Source organism: Crocodylus siamensis, chromosome 12, assembly GCF_052110815.1.
Source record: "Crocodylus siamensis isolate JL-2025a chromosome 12, ASM5211081v1, whole genome shotgun sequence".
Lineage (NCBI taxonomy): Eukaryota > Metazoa > Chordata > Crocodylia > Crocodylidae > Crocodylus > Crocodylus siamensis.
In genome coordinates, this window is record NC_143406.1 from 11,642,003 (window position 1) to 11,660,594 (window position 18,592).

General features: G+C 46.9%; 1 protein-coding gene across 8 annotated transcripts in view; it reads left to right on the forward strand.

Annotated features, from left to right (window-relative positions):
• The window catches only part of MIB2 (MIB E3 ubiquitin protein ligase 2), an 86,611-nt gene that overhangs the window by 23,813 nt on the left and 44,206 nt on the right, over positions 1–18,592 (forward strand). For all 8 annotated transcript variants that reach the window (XM_090023764.1, XM_090023759.1, XM_090023763.1 and 5 more), the window contains 2 exons: positions 4,307–4,632; positions 7,444–7,615. In XM_090023764.1, the coding sequence (XP_089879890.1) occupies positions 4,386–4,632; positions 7,444–7,615 (419 nt within the window). In that variant the 5' untranslated portion in view covers positions 4,307–4,385. The remainder of the gene's footprint in view (positions 1–4,306; positions 4,633–7,443; positions 7,616–18,592) is intronic.

Here is an 18,592-nt window from a genome sequence, read left to right on the forward strand (position 1 = left end):
ATAAATGGGCAACTGTATTGAAATGTGTCTGATTCTTCCTTGGGGTTTGAGGCATATATCTGTATCTTTCTCCCTACAGAAATACAAATGTGTGTGTAGGACTGGGAGGGGTCTGCTGGATCACTACATCCAGTCTCCCATCTCCAGCTTCTTTCACTATCTTGATCATTGCGTTAAGTTACACAGTTACATGGCAATGTAAGTGACTGTGACAGTGCAGTTTCACCACTCGGTGTCTGCTTCAGCAGGAGATAAGGACTTGGTATGGAGGAAATTTTGTCTGGTGTCACAGATGCATCAATAGAACTTCTCCATACGAGTAGGTCTTTGTGATGCTTGTTTGTACACCGGTCTTGATGCACGACTGAGGTCTCTAAGCAGTAGGTGATACCAAAGAATCATAAGTTGGGTTATTGGCAGAATAAAGTATATAGGATACAGGAATGACATTGTAGTATCCTTAGTAAATGCTAATTACCAGCAATCCAAGGGAAATGATGGCTGAATGTATGAATGTTGATGTGAGATGCAGTACACTTGGGTAATTTACTACAGAACTTCCTTTTCCAATATCAGAAGAATACACCAGCAGATCTTCTCGTCTGTTTGTTGGCTCACAAATCTCAGTGCAAAGAAGTTTCTTCTTTCTTTACAGCAGTTCTTTGTTCTGGCTGTGTCCTCCTGTGGAACATCTCTAACCACTCACCACTGGCAAGTGGCTTAATTTCAGGTGAAAATATGTGACAAGTGTCACCTGTGAATATATAGGGCCAAGTGGGAATTGAAGTAACTCCATCAGAAAGCAGAATTGAATAATTCAGCACTATAAACGTCTTGCTAGGAGGTGACTGACCTAGCACAATTAGCAGCTTAGGCCTAAGGATAACATTTTCCAGTCACCTCAATGATTTAGGAGCTTAAACCCCATTGAAAATCATTTTTAAAAAGTTCCTTAGGCTCCCAAGTGCTTAATTCATTTTTTAAACTTGATCTGGAAAGGTAGTTAGGTGCCATGTTCATGGATCTCAGTAAGTTTTTTGGAACCTAAATAACTAAAGTAATTGAGATGCATTGGAAATCATAGAAAATAAGGGTTGGAAGGGACCTTAGGAGGGTATCTAGTCCAACCAGCTGCTCAAAGCAGGACCATCCCCAACTAGATCATTCCAGCCAACGCTTTGTCTAGGCCTTGAAAACCTCCAAGGATAGAGGTTTCATAGCCTCTCTGGGTTCCAGTGCTTTACTCCCATTTAGTAGCTGCGTCTACACAAGATGCTGAATGTGCAGTCGTTACTACATAGTTATTTAGCACTTGTATAAACACTAAATACTTAACCAAGACTGACAGACTTAATCCCTTTAAGACCAGGATTTTAAGTCTTGTTTCAGAAGAAGGGTTATTGCTCAAATGAAGCTGCTGAACTGACAAAACACTGAAGTGAGTGAATGGGACAGGGGTGTGCTGGCAAAATGTAATCCCTTATTGTGTTCTACAACCGGCCAACAGAAAAAGCCATGTTAGCATTATCAGCTGCTGCTAAAACCTTTAAATTCCAGCAAGGCATCTCTCTGAGTGAATATTCCTCCTTTCTCACTTGGAGCTGTTTCTGATGCAGGACAGTTTTGCCTCAGTTGGTGAGCACAGCAAATGTCCAGAGAAAATGAGTGATCATGGATAATGTATCCAGAAAAGATTGGTGACTAAGATTTGGAGAGAACTTGGGAAGGAATGAGGGGGCCGAGTGGCTGATCAACATTGGGAGCCAGCTCTGACTTTCTTGGTCTTAAGGTAGATAAGGTTCTTTGGGTAGATGTGATGTATCTTTTATTGCACCAACTAAATAGTTGGAAAAGTTGTTCTTTGCAAGCTTTTGGGCACAAACACCCTTCTTCAGGCAACCCTTCTTGGTCTTAAGGTCACTTTTTGAAACCTGGTTGGCAGAGGCATCAGGAAGAGGTTGTCACTACCCAACGGCTGTGTCAGAACCTGTGTATTATGGGTGCTTTTAGTTGCACCTAAGCACCCGGGGAATGAGATACTCACATTGCAAGAAACAGGTACTGTATATACAATTAATCAACTCCACTTTTTGGCAGCTGCAAAATGACTTTGTCCCAAACAGCACAACTGCCCCTATTACGCTGTGCATTTATTTTAAAATACATGTATGACCTCAGATTTTTTTTTCTGTACAAGGCAATCTAAGCCCTGAGTTTCTATCTCTCCATATCGCCGTGGCTTTCTAGTGGACTCAACCTTCAGGAAGTGAGCTGAACTTTAAATGTCACTTCAAATGTCACTGAGTCTGTTCTAAAGGGTCAGTGGTTTGGGTCATGTCTCTTTTTCTTCCCCCCACCATGTTTTAAAGTGGAAACTTTTTTTAGGAGTAGTTAGTGTGTGTTTGTAAGTCTACACTTACACTTGTTAACCAAGGCATTGATTGATTTAGCATCTAAAAACAGTGCAATTCATATGTAAACTTCCTCTTTAAAAATTTAACCAGCAGGGCTGCCGGTTCTGTGCCTGGTTGCTTCTTTGATCACGACTCTCTCTCAGTTGTTCTGAGAATTGAGCCCTGTTAATTGGACTGTGTGGCACCTGCACTAAATATTCTGACACACCTCTGCTTTATTGGGCTATAAATCTTCCCTGGGCTCTGTTGTCTTTGAATTGCTCTTACACGCCAGAAGGAACAAAAGCAGTATGACTCTTCACAGCCAGGGCTCTCCTTTCTTTTTACATATTTGGCAAGCTTCTGGCTTCTTATCATCTCTCAAGATCTCACGACACGTTCTCCATTGTCACTTTTTATATTGATTTAAGCAACGTTTGCCCTCACTGTGCTTACAAAGAATGCATTTGAGTACATGAAGTGGCTGTCATAATGAATTCTGCATCTGTGCATGTATGTGTGCGTACATATACTGTTGCATTAGAGCTGTTCAGCTATGTGTCATAAGGTCTATACTGTCCACAATTAAGGAGACAACTCTTTAGCTCAAATGGTTTTAGTTTGTACTCGGAACGAGATGCTCTTTGTGCCGTGCCTGACTTCCACTGCAAAGTTGCAGTAGGCCTAGGTTGCGACATAACTTGAACTATGAAATCTTAGATGGCTGCTTATTAGTGACAGTGCCAGACAGATGTGGGATTTTAGCACAAAGTGAAGCAATCAACTTTATCCTGCTGCTACAGCGCACAGACACTGCTCCAGATCCTGGTCAAGAGAATAGAGGTGGCAAACTTATGCACTAGAGCTGGCGTTGTTCCTCAAGCCAGCACAGCCAGAGCTATTCTCTGCACAGGGAGACTCCTCTGACTTTTCAGATTTGCATTGCAAACTCTGGCCCTGTATTCACCGTTACAGAGCTCAATTTCCAGGAGATTGTGGGAGGCAGCTCTGAGAAAAGTAGGTGAAGCTCATCTGCTTCAATTGAGTTTCATTCTAGTTCACTGGTGGGAGGGAGTGGGGCTGTTGACTGCAGCTGTTCCTGTCACTGCTGCTGGGACCAAAGCCAATCTGGGTGACATTGTGGTTGGGGGAGGGGAGTGGGGGGGAGCCTTTTATTTTCTACACCTGTTCATGTTGGTGGAAGTTTATGGACAGGACATTTATCTGAGTTGGCTTGGGTGCATTTATCTGTTTGGGTGCACCCTTCAGGTGACACCTGGTCAGACTGAAGCCAGTGGGTATTTTGTTGCTCATTTAATGGAGCTGGGGTTTCATGTTTTGTGTGCAAGTAGAGAAGTTTGTGTGATATTCCAGGACTGTGTTTGATAACACAATCCCTCCTGACTCGAGATATGTCTGGACAATTTCTGTGACACGTGAGGTGGGTGCTACTGAACCAGGTTGATCTACTGGTTTTGAGTTAATTGTGCAGCAAATGCAGAATCAGGAAAATGTACAGAGGATGATAATTCCATGCATTCTCACATGCCTCGTGTGACACAGCTCAAAGGAGACACAGACCTGACTTAAAATCACAGAATCGTAGAAAATTAGGGCTGGAAGGGACCTCCAGACGTCATCTAATCCAGTCCTTGCCTACGGCAAGATAATCCCTATCCAAACCAGCCATTGTCTAACCTCTTAGCAACTACACAGTCAACCCTGACACAACAGAAGGCATAACACCCTAACCTGCCACAGGTACAGCAGGGGGGACCACAGCAGCCAACTCTTTGCTGCTGTAACAGCTGTTAATATATGCTCAAGAGACCTTGGAAGAGGGCCGTGAAGGTAGTAGCTTCTACAATAGGCTGTACAATGTCTCCTAACCCAACCATGTGCTGTTTCACTAGGTACGCTGGATGTACTGCCTCTGCCGTCTTGCTTTTGAGATCTTCTGCCCGTGAGCACTCTGCAGGCTGTTTTACAGCAATGGACTTGGACCCATATGCAAGCATGCAGGTTGGGATGCGGGTGGTCCGTGGAGTGGACTGGAAATGGGGAAATCAGGACAACGGCGAAGGGAATGTTGGGACTGTGGTTGAGATTGGTCGGCAAGGCAGTCCAACAACACCAGATAAGACGGTGGTGGTCCAGTGGGATCATGGGACCAGAACTAACTATCGGACTGGATTCCAAGGAGCTTATGACCTTCTTCTGTACGACAATGCACAAATAGGTAAGGCTGGCAAACTATTGGGTAGACATTAAGAGGAACAGGCACAAATGTGGTAATACCTTTGTCCTTTGCCATATGCAATACGTACATCAAATGACAGCTGCTCTCCCTTCAGCTGTGTCCCATGATCTTGGAGACTTGGAGTGATCTTGGGGGTTGGGTGCAGCTGAGGAAGCAGGAGCCCCTACTTTCTAAGCTCTGCTCTTCTCTGGGCTTACTGCATGAGGCTGGTGAAAAATTACTAAACCTCTTTGGTAATATCTGCCCTTCCAAGGCTGGTGCCAAACCCATGCATGCCAGCCATCTACACTGAAAACCTGTAATCACAGCCACCAGCCTCAATCCAGCTTCCCTGGGCCTTGGAGCCTGAGGCTGACCCTTCTTTTAGCCTGCCCTTCTCTGCATTGTGTTCAGAATTCACCCAGGGGCTCAAGGCTGAAAGTGCAGAAAGCATCCCAGAAGCAAACCCAGAACTGCCTCTTCCTGACTTCCAGCCTCTTGGCACGCCACATCCTGTACTTGAACATTTCTGGAGGCTTCCCTTAAATAGGAAAAGTGTTTTAAATAACAATACCATCTTCTTTCAAGCAGGGTCCAAAGGAAAACCTGAGGTGCACATCCACCCAGTCCTTGGGACAATTCTGACAGAGGCCTTAACTTTGCAGCTTAGAATCAGGAATGCCGTTGCCTCCATGTTTGACTCCAAGAGCTTGGAAATTGATCTAGACTTTATAAATGTATTTTAAAAAAATCCCTGCTAGGCCTGGAGGATCCTAGCAAGGCTTGGAAGTCTAATTCTGTGTAAGAGCTTCAAAGTCTAATTCTGTGTAAGCTGTGGAAATTAAATACAGAGGTTTACACCACTGTATTTTTTATCCTGAGTATAAAAAAGGGTTGGCTGTCGGTCTGTAGTATGCTTGTCACTTCCATTCTGCAGTATGCTGGTCCGTAGTTTGCCAGTCTGCAGTCATTTCCGGTCCGCGGTTTGCCGGTCCATGGTGTAAAAAGGTTGGACACCATTGTTATAAATCATCTGAGTCAGAATCTGCCTGCATTTCCCCTCTTGTAAATCCAGGCAAATTAAAGTATGAGTTGCTCCAGATCTGCCCCCACAAACCGGTGGGACAAGGTGACCTCTGGGTGCTCCTGCTCAAACAGAGAGATGCTGAAAATATGGAGGCAGATATTGAAAGAGGGTCAGAACCATGTGCCTAAAACACCTAGGCACTAAAATACAAGTACCCTGATTTTTCAATGCAGCAATGTAACCTCGGACCTCAGGGGAGCTGCAGGTGTCCAGCAGCCTTGCAAACTAGTTTGCTTCTGCCTAGGTGCCTGCATAAGTAGCAAGACTTACATAGAAACATGGAACTAGAAGGGACCAGCCCTGGGTCATATCAAGTGCAGGCTTCTCAAATGACTCCAGGCAATGCACATCCTGTGCACTACAGTCTTAAAGCACCCGAAAAAAAATGCAGCAAGAGAGAGAAGGTCACTGCCAATGTCTCAGGCCCCTGCAGCAGCAGGGAACTGGTTCTGTAAAATAATCCCAAACAGCTCTAGAAACTGAACAGGCTGGAAGAGTTTCCTAAATTTTCCTGGACTCTGTAAACTTTTTCCAAGCAATAGCCTTGAGCCACTACTCAGAGGGAGGTAGAGGAATGAAGGGAGAGGGAAACAAGAGACTTGTGGCCTCAGTTTCAATTGCTTTTAATTAAATTAGGGAATTGATTTGGCAAGGGAAGGTGGAGACCTCCCTTTTGCATGTGCTGCTCCTGGCTTTTTGACATTTCAAAGCTGTGGCCTTGGGAAATCAGCTGGGGTTTGTTTGAACAAAACCTTCATGGGGGCTGGAGGGAGGGGGCAGAGGAGCTTAAAAGCTGCTTCTATGCACTGTCCCTCCCTTAGTCTCTTTTAATGCCTCACACCTCCATTGCTGCAATGGGTGACTAGTGCCTACTTCACTGAACGTGGTGAGGATCTCTCCTTCGTATGGCATCCAAATCTAGGAGTCACTGTCTGGTATTATTACTCAATATATGGATTACGTGCTGTGTGTTTGTTGGACACCACATTCGTGCAGGGGTCTGTCTAAGATGTTCATCTTGTGAAATGTTTTGAGGTGTCCAGATCCAAATCCAGTTAAATACACTGAAGAAGGAGACACTCGGATACTGCAGTACCAGGCAGGGTTCTCGGGTAGAAGATTAGAAGCCTGCCAAAAGACCTTGGCAGCATTAAGGCTAAAAACAGACATCAGGTTTATCCCAGGTCTGATTGTCCCGTGTTAAAACAAGTGCTAGACAGCCCTTTACACACAGTTTGAATGGTAAATAACTTGAATTAGCCCTGATTAACCTGTGGGGGGAGGAAGTGTTATCTCACTACTTCACAGATACTTAGTGGGACATCTGTAGGATCCCAGAATAAAAGGCTTTGTTCTGGGAGAAATCCAACATCTGTTTTTAGCTACAGTGATTGGTGTCTTTGGAAGGCTTCCTAAAACCTCTGTACATTTTAAATAGCTTTCTTGTTCCCAGGCTCCCTCCACCTCTTCAAGGGATTTGATTTAAAGGAATAAATAGCATAGTGTCATTAACAATCTTATCCTAGGCTGATGTGGGTAGGAAAATTTAACCAAACTGTCTTAGTAACCTGAAATTTCCTTGCACATGAAAATACTTTTTTGAACTGCAAGCATCACAGCAGCATTTTTTTTCTTTTCCCCTTGAATCCCTGCAAACAGAGCTGAGTCCATCCTATCTGCCTGCCTGACATGGAAACAGGGCCTGAGTTGTGTGTGTGTTTCAGGTGTGCGCCATCCCAACATCATCTGTGACTGCTGCAAGAAGCATGGGATCAGGGGAATGCGGTGGAAGTGCAAGGCGTGTTTTGACTACGACCTGTGCACGCAGTGCTACATGAACAACAAGCACGACCTCTCACATGCTTTCGAGCGCTACGAGACCGCACACTCACGACCGTAAGTCATTGGGCGGAAGCTAGTTAACTGTGTTGAGATGCTCTACTCACTGGGAGCTACTTGGGCTACTCTGTAGATTAGTTCAAGGCTTTGTCTTGTCCCTTTGTTTAGGAGTTCCAGGATCAGGACCATAGTTTTCATTGCCTTTTTAACAGCAAGGGGACCTTAGATAAACTCTGCTGCATGTAGGAGCTGTCTTGTTAGCATTTACAGAGGTGACCGCTTATCATACTATCTGTGGAACGATGCCCACGTATTTCACGATCATTTACTTATCAAGCAACCAAATGTGTGCCAGACTGTTTCCATTCACAGATTTCAGCAGCAGTCCCTGGGGTCTTGGATGATGCTGGGGCTAAACATGCTATTGCAGGGAGCCAGCTCCCATTCTGTCACTGGCTTGCTGTACTGTTTTGGAAACCTTCCTTAGCCTGTCTCTCACCTCAGTGACCTCTCTGTTAAATGGACACTTTGGGCACCAATATATATGCAGCGAGACTGCTCCAACACGGAGCAAATACAGCACGTTGGAGCATGCTCCAGCACAGTGTTTCTCAACCCATCGGTCACTACCCAAAAGTGAGTCACAAGAATGTTTCAAAGGATCGTGAGCAAGGGTCATAAAAGTGCAGGAAGGTGCAGGTTTCCTCTTGTATGGTGGCAGTGTTTCATCCTGCAAGCAGCTGCTTGGGGCATGGCCAGCATGCAGCCAGGCAGGGTCGTGGGAGCAGCCCCATCAGCTGGATGAAGGTAAGTGTATAGGGAGCAGAAGTTGGAGGGCGTGGGCTTGGGAGATTGTCAGGGTGGGGAGGCAGAGTGTGAGAGTGTGTGTGTGTAGAGCAGGGGGACAGGTGCCTGCCAGCAGTGGGGAAAGGTGGCTGGGTGGTAAGGCTGTGGTAGGGCAGGGGACTGTGGGTCAGGCATTGGCAGGGCTGGTGGGGGGTAGGTGTCAGGACAAGCCATTGGTCTTTGCAAATGGGTCCCAATATGAAACAAACTTGAGAACCACTGCTCTAGCAGTCTCCAGTCTCGTGTATCAGCTAGAGGACCCCCACTGCCGTTTTTTAGCACAGCTCTTGGAGCTGCTCTAATTTCATAGATTTCATAGACATTAGGGCTGGAAGCAACCTCTGAAGATCATGGAGTCTGCCCCCCGTCCTGGGCCCTTTAATGCTGGGCAGTTTGTGGGGAGGAGATACTGAGCCTTAAATAGTTTTAGGTAATTCAGGAAGGGAATTTGGGAGTTCTGGTTCTCAGTTTTTTGCCATTTTCCACCCTCCCCCCAACCCTTCCTCTTTCTAACCTATAGAAAATGCTGCCTGTGTAATTTTCACTGCCTGAAATTCTACAATGGGATGTGGGCTCTTGACATCTAAGGACTTGCCACAGTCTTCATAAAAACGGTCCCTTTTTGGTCTTTCTGGCTGAAAAGCCTCTTGTCCCAGCAATCCCAGGCCGCCCAGGTTTCACTCAGAACCTCAGTCTGTCCCTACTGCTGTCTCCCTGCCCACAAACTAGCCTAGCCATCCTTTGCAAGTCCTGCAGCACTGGCAGTGGCTGAACATGGCGATCCAGACCTGACACTGAATTTACTCAGCTCTTGCCTGTTGCACTAGGATGGAATTGGTGTGAGGAGTCACCATCCTGATCTGGTAGCCCTTTATGGCTGTGTTGCAGTGCCATAGGGCATCAGGGCACAGCATGGTGTGTGTTTAGAGAGAGAATTTGTAAGCAGTGCCAAAGGGCCTGATCATGAGTTTATGGCAGTGGAGAAGCAAAAGCATAGGTGATTGTGTCTAAGGTCTTCCTTTTCTGTGTTATCAGTGCACTTTGCAATCACTAGTACACTTACCCTGGCAGGACAGCAGTGGTTACCCCCACTTTAAAAACGGGGGGTGGAAGAGAAGAGATCTTGCTCAAGGTGCCATGGGATTCTGTGGCAGAGCAGGGCATGAACCCAGGTCTCCCAAGTCCCAGGTCAACCTCCCTGCCAGCCTTGGTCTGTCAGATTGCAAAGCTTGGAAAAGGCCAGGGCTGTGAGATTTTTAGCATGCCCAAGGTGGTGGCAGTCTGACCTGTGTTTGAACCCTGTAATCTTCTTGGCTGTAGGAGTGAGGATTTCCCCTGCAGAGACAGCTGCTGTGGCTCACCTTCTCTGACATGTTTACAAAATCTTTCTCTCTCTTCTCAGTGCAGAGTTTTTTATTATTATAATGGGGCTTTTTTTGCAAGATCAATTCTTTCTGGCATTTATATATCAAGTGTGCAGTGGGCTCAGTGCATCACCTGATCCAGCGCTGTCCTTGTGGATAGCTCCTGCTGCAGTCAGTGAGGGCTCTTGTGTACAGGCTGGAGCCAACATAGACAACCTTGACAATGCACTAACCAAAATGATACAGATCCAATTGGTATTCTCCTGGAGGGAATGGTTTCTGAGCCTTGAGGCTTGTGTTGCCCATTTGGCTTTAGAACATTTCTTGGGACCCTGTTAATGTGGCAGTCCTGTGAGATCTTACCCTGAAACAAGCTTTGGGATTCCCGCTGTACACTCTTACTCAACATCGCTATAATTAGCCCCTTGGAACGCTACTGAGCTGTACTCACTCATCCCTTTCAGCAGAGCATTTCAGGGCTTAGCTGTTAAGTTGTGCAGTCTCTCTGAGTCAAATGAACAATTATCGTAAGTGGCCGTGGCAACGCATGTCAGCTTCAGCAATCCAATTTGCCAGCTTTTGCAAAGATTGTGCAGGGCACAACTGCTCACACTGTGCAGCGCTGCATTGTTTTGGACAGCTGCCCTGCTGTGCCAACCTTTCCAACCCTAATGGAAGCAGCCAAGAATAACCCCTCTCCAAAGTGAGGATGGTTGGGTGGTTTTCTCAGCAACTCTCCCTGTACGGATGTGCGTGGAACAATTTGCCCTTCTGAGGTGACTGGAGTTTGAGAAGTGCAGAGCTGCTATGCAACTGGGCTGTGGTGCACATAATGTCTGCGTGAAGACAGCAGCCTGGAGTTGTGGCAGCAAAGTAGATGAACCTGGTGTTCATGTCTGGTGTGGCTGGATACCTTTAGCTGGATAATGCGGGGGGGGGGTATGTTAGGTTTGCAGGCAGTACATGAACCAACCCTGTAACTTTGATTGGGGACTGGGGGTGGAGGGGAGCTGTTTTGTAACCCGTCTAGACTTGTTTCCTTCCCCACAACGTCTTAGAATTTTCCTAGGTTTGAATCCAGAGGTTTTCTTTTATCTGTTCCTGCAACTGTTGTTTGTCCATACATTTTTTTTTTCTAGACTGGCTTTGTAACCCAGCATTGAGTGAATTTAATTTCCTGGTCTTGCTGGAGTCAGTCTTGCCAAGGATTGAAGAAGATGAGTCTGTGTAATTTAATTTTGCCAGCAGCATCCTCTAAGGGGTGACTGCATAGCATTAGAGTGGAATGGTGTTCACTGTGGAATATGAGCAGTGCCTCATATTCAGTTTTCCTCCTGTGTTCATTCTCCTACGCTCTGAGGTATTGGTTGCTCAACCTTTTGGGGACAGATGCCTTGCTGATGAGAAGGAGCAAGGTAGAGCCTTCCTAGCGCCTTTTAGTACAAAGGGAACTTCAGAAGCATATAACCCATGAGATGCATTAGTGTGGGACAGGCATTCACATTGCAAACCCACCAGCAGGATAGGTAGGAAGTAGCTCCTTCCTCAATTTGAGGTGGTCAAATGATTCATTCTTCTCACTGTTAAATACTTGCGCCTTACTCAGGGCTAGTGTGACTCTGCCTAGCTTTTGCAGAGTCTGGCAGTGGCTTCTCCTGAAGCCAGTACCTTGGATTAACAGGGTTCCTGGCCTGATCCAGGGTGGCAGTTGTTCCCAAGCTCGTATTTTTTATCAGTGGTAAGGTGCAGGACATGGCACTAGGATATGCTCCCAGGGCTGCATTTTGGAAGGGGAGCCAAAATTTGTGTGCGACTGGCAGGTAGCATGAGAAGCACATGCAGGGCTGACCTCACAGCAGGTTTGTGAGGGGCTTTTCCAGCCATTTAGATTGAAAGGCATTTTACAATGCCTAGCTATGTAGGCTGCTTTAAATCTCTGTGCGGCACCCAGAGGAGAGCCTAAGGAAAATACTACATACTGATCTCGGCAGGGGCACACAGCAGGTGGCTGCTAGTCGCATCAGTTTGGTGCCTGTAGGTTTGCCTGCATTTGTGCTATACGTGCAAGCACAGCAAGCAGAAACAAGTCGCTGTTACTGTGACATGAGTGTGTCCCTGTGTGGAGTTGCTTGCAAGCAGCTCCACCGATGGGCAAAGCTGAGGAGCTTGCTTTGCTATAGGAACTCCATCTGCTGATGACTGGTACATCTAGTAATAGGATCACATGGCACTTCCTGCCCAGATTGCTACCCTAGGAAACCTGCTGCTACTGCTCAGGAGCTCTGCAGCTCAGGCTTTTATATTACTTTTAATTTTTCCAGGCTTCCTTCTTAATAGCCCATTCATCCTCCTCCCAAAGGTCCCATTCAGGCACTTGCAACCCTTTTGTGTGATGAGAAATGCCTTCCTGGGGGATATCTGTTATAAAGAGTGACTTTTTTTCACAAGATTCATATCCATCTGTTAAATATTTAAGGGGCAGCTCTTATTGAAGCCAGCAGCAGAGTTCCCATAGACCTGAGTCAGTGGGATTGGGTTTGTGAGGAAGCAATTACAGGAGATGCTACCAAGGTCAGGGAATCGCAAATTCAAACAGTTCTTGCAGGTATCAATTGGCAGAGACTCAGTAATTCTGTGGCAAGTCTGTTCCTCTTTCACCTTCCAGCATTGTTATGCTTTTTTTAAAAATGCCACTGTCCTCTCTAAGGACAGCCGGTTGTGCTCACATAAGGACAAAGTGAAGAAGGAGAGAACAGCAATTAAAATATTTATTCTGTTCCCCCTTCCCCCTTGAACATTTTTTTTCTTTTAGTAAAGATTTTGGCTCTGCTTCTAGGATCAAAGCATGGGCCTTTTTTTTTTATATAATTCCCATTGCAGCTGCTTACCAAAATCCAGTCCAGATAGGGGCCTCCATTGTGTTTGAGTGACCTAAAATCCCCAAATATGGCACAGTCCCTGCTTCAAAGCTTACAGTTCAAGGCACCAGACCTGCTGTGACTCCCATATAGTTGAGCCCCACTGCAGGCTTATGGCCCAATATGAGGCTCAGCAGGTATACAAGAACGTACAAGACCAACTTCGACATAGGGAAAGATAATGGTACTTTCCTGTAGCTCTTGTTAGATCTGTGCGGGTGACATCCACCCCTGTGATATCCACCCCTTCACAGGTCTTGAGACTCTATGAAGTCCCACTTACAGCTTCATTCAGAGGCTTTTGAAGGAGAAAAGGCATTGCTTCATGTTGCCTTTTATGAGTTTGCTTTCTCTGAATACTGTGGAGAAGGTTGAACCAGCCATCCAGTAGAACAGGGGTGGGCAAAATACATCCTGCGGGCCAAATCTGGCCTGCCAAGAGATTTCTCTCCAGCCCATGGCTGCTCCTTTGAAGGAGAAACGTATCAGGCCCGCAGCTGCCCTGACTTTTGATGCTTCTTGCCCTTCTCCCTTCCCTGTGCTATAGCTGGCTGCAGCAGCAGCTGCAGCTCCAGTGGCCAGGCAGCCACTCCTGTCTCAGCCTGGCCCATCCTGCTGAGTCCCTCGCACATGGCCGGATCAGGCAGGAGCTGCTCCAGCTGCGCCCAACTAGCCCAAAGCGGTTTGTGGGAATACAGCGCAGTACCAGCCTGGCCCAGCCACATGCCAAGGACTCAGGGCAGGGGAGGGGGTGCAGAGAGAAGCAGGTAACACCGCACAGCACCAGCCTGGTCAGGCCCAGATAACTTGGGGTTCCCAGGCCCCTTCTCCCTGCCCCCTCCCCTCTCCCCCTCCGTTCTGAGTCCCTGACATGCAGCTGGACCGGGCCAGTGCCGTGTTGTGTTCCTGAATGCCACTTTGACACGTGGGCATGGCTGGTGTGGCTCTTGCCCTTGGGACAAGGGAATAGGGTACAGGGAGAGCTGCAGGGAGCTTGTGCACTTGTGTCTGTGTGCATGCACGTGTATGTTTGCACATGTGTGCATATCTGTGGCATGTATGTTTGTCTCCGTGTGTATGTCCGTGTGCCCCTCAACAGCTCACCAAAACTCATTAAGTGGCCCTCCAGCCCAAATAATTGGCCACCCCTGCCCTAGAGCTAAATTTGATGGCTCACAGGACCTGCTCTACATATTGCTTTTAGCATGGGAGTCTAGTTCATCCCAGGAAAGGGGGCCTTGTTTTCAACCCATATCCTCCCTGTGGTATAGGGGTGGGCAAAATACATCTTGTGGGCCAGTTCTGGCTTGCCAAGGGATTCTGTCCAGCCTATGGCAGGTCCCTCAGCCCTGCCCAGCCCAGATGTGTGGGAAAGCCTGGGCCAAGGCATGTGCAACTGCTCCCACCTGCCACCTGGGGGTACACAGTAGATCGGGGCAGCTCAGCAGCTGGACCCTGCTTCCTAGCAGCTCCCACAGCAGCGACTCCTTCCAGTTACCACCCCTAGTGTCTCCAGCATCACTAGACCCAGCTCTGCTGCCAGGGCACCCCAGCTCATCCACCGCCCCACTCACTGCTGGAGGTACCAGATGGCCAGGTAGGCAGGATCTTCATGGGGACTGGTCCAGGACCCCCGCAGGCAGGATGCGCTCGGCCAGGTGAATGGGCTGGGGCTGCAGGCAGATGGGCAGTGGCATCCAGGAGCAGGATGGGCTGGCTGGGGCTGGGGCCAGATTGCAGGGCAGTAACAGCATAGGGCCCAGGGCACAGCCTTGAAGCGCTGCCCCCATGCCCCTGCCCGCAGGACCAGCTCCCATCACAGGGATGTGCAGAGTGTACGTCGTGGCTGTGCCCCAGGCTCTGGCCCTGCACGGTCACTGCCTCGTGATCCCTGCCCACCGAAGCCACTCCCCACCGTGGACACCGCAGATGTGGACGCTGTGTTAAACCCTCAGCAAACTAAATCATCTGCATGTTAGCCTGAACACGGTTTTCCAGATAAAGAACAAATAACAAAAAGGGGAATAGCCCCAACCTGTGGGGCTGTGACAAAGGTTTCTGAAGTCTCCTTGGGGGGGGTAGGAAGAAGATGGAAGTGTTTGAGACTAGTCATTCATTTAATTTTCATGCTGTTAGAAAAATGGCAGAGATGCTGAATGTAGCAATGTGAGGTCTGCTTGGGACAGAGAAACTGCAGTTCCAAAAACACCGAGTGGGAGCTTCTGTTTGTGGAAGGCTGCAGTTTTAAAGATGAATGAAAACGACATACTGTGACTCTTCAAACCACTGGGGTGTTAAGAGAAACAGGTGGTCAGGATGTTTCTTGTTTCAGTCTCGTTATTTGGATTGCACTTCCCATCAGGATACTGTAATACAACTGCAGTGCACATGGCTTTTGTTCAGCAGGTGTCATGTAGGGCAGTGACAAACTATTTGAAATAATTGTGCCAGGAAAAGGTTTTTGATTTGGTAGCAAGAAAGAGCAGGTACAGTTTTGCTTTGACGTAAGTGTCAATTTGTAACTTCCATGATTCAGCCCCTGCGGCTTACTCCATGTTAAGAATGCAATGAAAGCCCTGATTATAGAAGGACCAGAAGGGAAGCTAACTGATTTTAAAAGAGAGAGAGAGAATGAGATCACATGGGAACACTGTCTGCAGAAAGTATTTATCTTAGACATCTGAGATCTGACCTGCACAGGCACTTCCCCTGGCAATGCGGCAGCCCCTCTGAAGAACAAAACTTGCCTACTTATGAATCACTGAAGCTTAAGCAGTACTGGTGGGAAAATAGGCACTGTAGAAAGTGAGCAGCTTCTATTATTCATTTGAATAGGGTTTTCTTCCTCTTTCTCTCTCTGTCTATAAAGTAGAAGAGAGAAGGTTGGCAGCTCTCCAGAGACCTGCAAGGCTGCATTTTGAAAGGCAATTGTAACTGCTTTATGTGAATGTGTATTTTGGTCTTGTGCAGGGTTTTTATATATAGCATATGACGGATGGTATTGCTCTCTCTCAGAGATTAAGAGACTCTGATCTCCTTTTTCCTGCAGGGGGTGGGTATCTTTTCATTATTAATGTTTAGGAAAAGAACAGCTCCCGAGGGCTCACAAGCACTGCGCTATCAAGCCTCAGGCAATGTTGGGCAAGGAGCCCATTTGGGTGTTAATTAGCATGAACGTTTAGGAGGGAGGGAGAGTCCACCCAGACTCATAGCATCCTGTAATCTCCACTCTGTGTAACCACTGCCAGATGTGGCTCGCACTATTTAAGCATCAAATCTTTGTCTGCCTGTGTATGAGGGACCCAGTTGTATTTGAATGTTGACATTTTGCAGGAGCTAAGCACAGCGGGATGCAGCTCCACTCTGAAGCTAGAGTTTCCTGGCTCCTGTACTCTGGAGTTCATGCCCACACATGCACTGCAATGCCCCAGCTTCCTTCACAGTAGGCTGTGGCATGGACACATTCAGGGCCTCTGCACCGGGGACATTTGCACTAATGTATCCAAGGCAGTGTGAAAAATGGGACACTTTACACAAGTCCAGCCGATCAGGGTCCAGCCGATCAGGGTTAGGGGGCTGGCACCAATGCAGCAGCATCAGGGTAGCCAGGGTGGTGCTTTTATTTAGATGAAGGAATTTGCTCCCTGCCATCCCCAGATTCTACCCAGCCCAACCCTTTTTAAGGTTCTTTGTGTCTAGGAGTTGTCACACAGTGTCTTCTGTTTTGGTTTCACTGTATTTGCCTTCCTTTTTTTGTGGCAGTCTGTTTATGCCACCTCCTTATTAATTTCACTCCAGCTTCCCATCTCCCCCAGCACACAGCACAGCTGCCCTCCCCTGACTGGCCTATGCGGCCTGTACAGGGGAGGTACAGATATATTTTTTTTCTTTATTCTGAGCCTATTTCAAGGGGTAGGACTTAGCAGCCTGAGCTCACTTTGGAAACTTAAACACTGCATCTAACTCCAAGTGTTTCTGATGCTGTCTGATACACTAGAGTCAATGAAAGCCATGGCTCTGAACATCTGTCGCCAGCATCTGCAGGTTTGCAATCAGCACCTGACCTTGCAGTATGGGGCCGGCACTGCTTTTCATTGCACAGATAATAGCACAGAGTCCTAACTTCCCTTTAATTAACAAACCTGGCCTTGTGTTTTAGTCCCCAAGGTCCAGCAGTTAACTTGTAAAGTTCTGTCTATACACAGTTTTTATCTTGCTATAAATATTGAATCCAAAACACACAGGGGCATAGTGTGTGCACACCTTCTACCAGTATAATGGTGCACGTACTAGTATTTTTCTGTGTTACTTTTCATAACACAACCGCGTGCCTCCGTACCAACCCAAGCTCACTGTAGTTGTAAGAAAACCCCCAAAGCAGATTGCATGCAAAAGGAACTTGGGACCAAGAGACAAAGAAACCTTTGGCCTAGAGTTTCAGTGGTCCTAACTGGGTTTTCAATGCAGGGTTGAATGACCTGCTGCCACTTCTCCCCTTTTCCCCAATATTACAATGGCATTTGGCTCTTATTTGCTTTTGTACCTGTTGACAGGAACCTCCCTGAGCATGTGCTATCTTGTCCTTGGCCTGTAGCACACTGGCATAAGGTGGTTTTCATTGTTCTGCTTATATGTGCTGTAAATAGAGCTTTTAGTTCTGGACAGATATTCTAGGGCTGTTTTTCAGCTGTTTTACCTCCACTTTCCACCCCACCCAATCAGTGCTGTTTTCTTCCCCATTGCTTTTGGCAATTTACCTTCCACCACTCCCCTTCTAAGGAATTTCCCATAAGAGAAAACAATTTCAAGCAGATGAGTTCAAACTGAGATGAGACTTGCATTAAAAACAGTGAGGGCTTGCTTGGAGGATGTGAACTCAAGGCAGTTTTGTTGTGTGTGTTTGTGTGCCTGTGCCTGCTAGCTACAGATCATGCAGTCTTGAACCTGAACCCCAGTGTGTAATCATGAAACTCCTCTGAGGAGGGATGGGATGGTCTAGTAGATACAGCACTGAATCTCAAGAGATGTTGATTCAATCCCTAGCTTTGTTTGGGTTCCCTGTATGCCTTGGCCAAGCCATTTATTTTGCTGTGTTTTAGGCTGCAAACAGACATAGTATTTATCCTGGGATAAGTGACTTTGTCCCAGGACACGTCTATGTGAGCTATCCTGGGATGAATCCTAAAAAAGTTTTCTGGATAACAAGTAGTAATAGTTTATCCCAGGATATTGCAGAGTATATCTGTACAGTTATCCTGGGATTGCATTACTAAATCAGTGGCACAAAAAGTCGCCATGCATTCAGCCACTCACTAAATCCTGATTTGAAGGTTGATGTGTGTACATGCCAGTCCTGGGGTTTTTTAATTCTGGGACAAACACAGGAGCAACTTATCCAAGGAACAAGTGGGATGTGTGTTTCTAGCCTTAGTTCCCTTTCAATAAAACAGGTAGGGCTATATTACCCTACCTCCTCTGGGTCTTGGGGAGAATCCCATAGTGCAAGCCACAGCCTGGAAGGAAAGAGGTACAATATGATGTTTACTAGAGAGAAGCCTATAAATACAGACTAAAGGCAGATATTTTAATGATGCCTTGCCTATTGTCCTTGCCCTGAGCTTATGATTAAGGGTCTTTACCATAAATACCACTGAGAGAAAATGGGTTGAATTCCACTGAACTCTTGCTGCAACTGCTGACCAGTCACTGTTTGCTTCTTATGGCCAGCTAACACAGAGCTGACATTTTCAGGTTGACTTTCTTTCCCACCACTTGCATCAGGTATTTGGTGGGGGGTTTAATGTTGCACTGTACCAAGCAGTGTGTACAGCCTGTACAGGAGACCAGTGATCCAGCCTGGCTGCATAGCAAGTGTCCCAGAAGGATGTGAGGCTACAGCCAAAGAG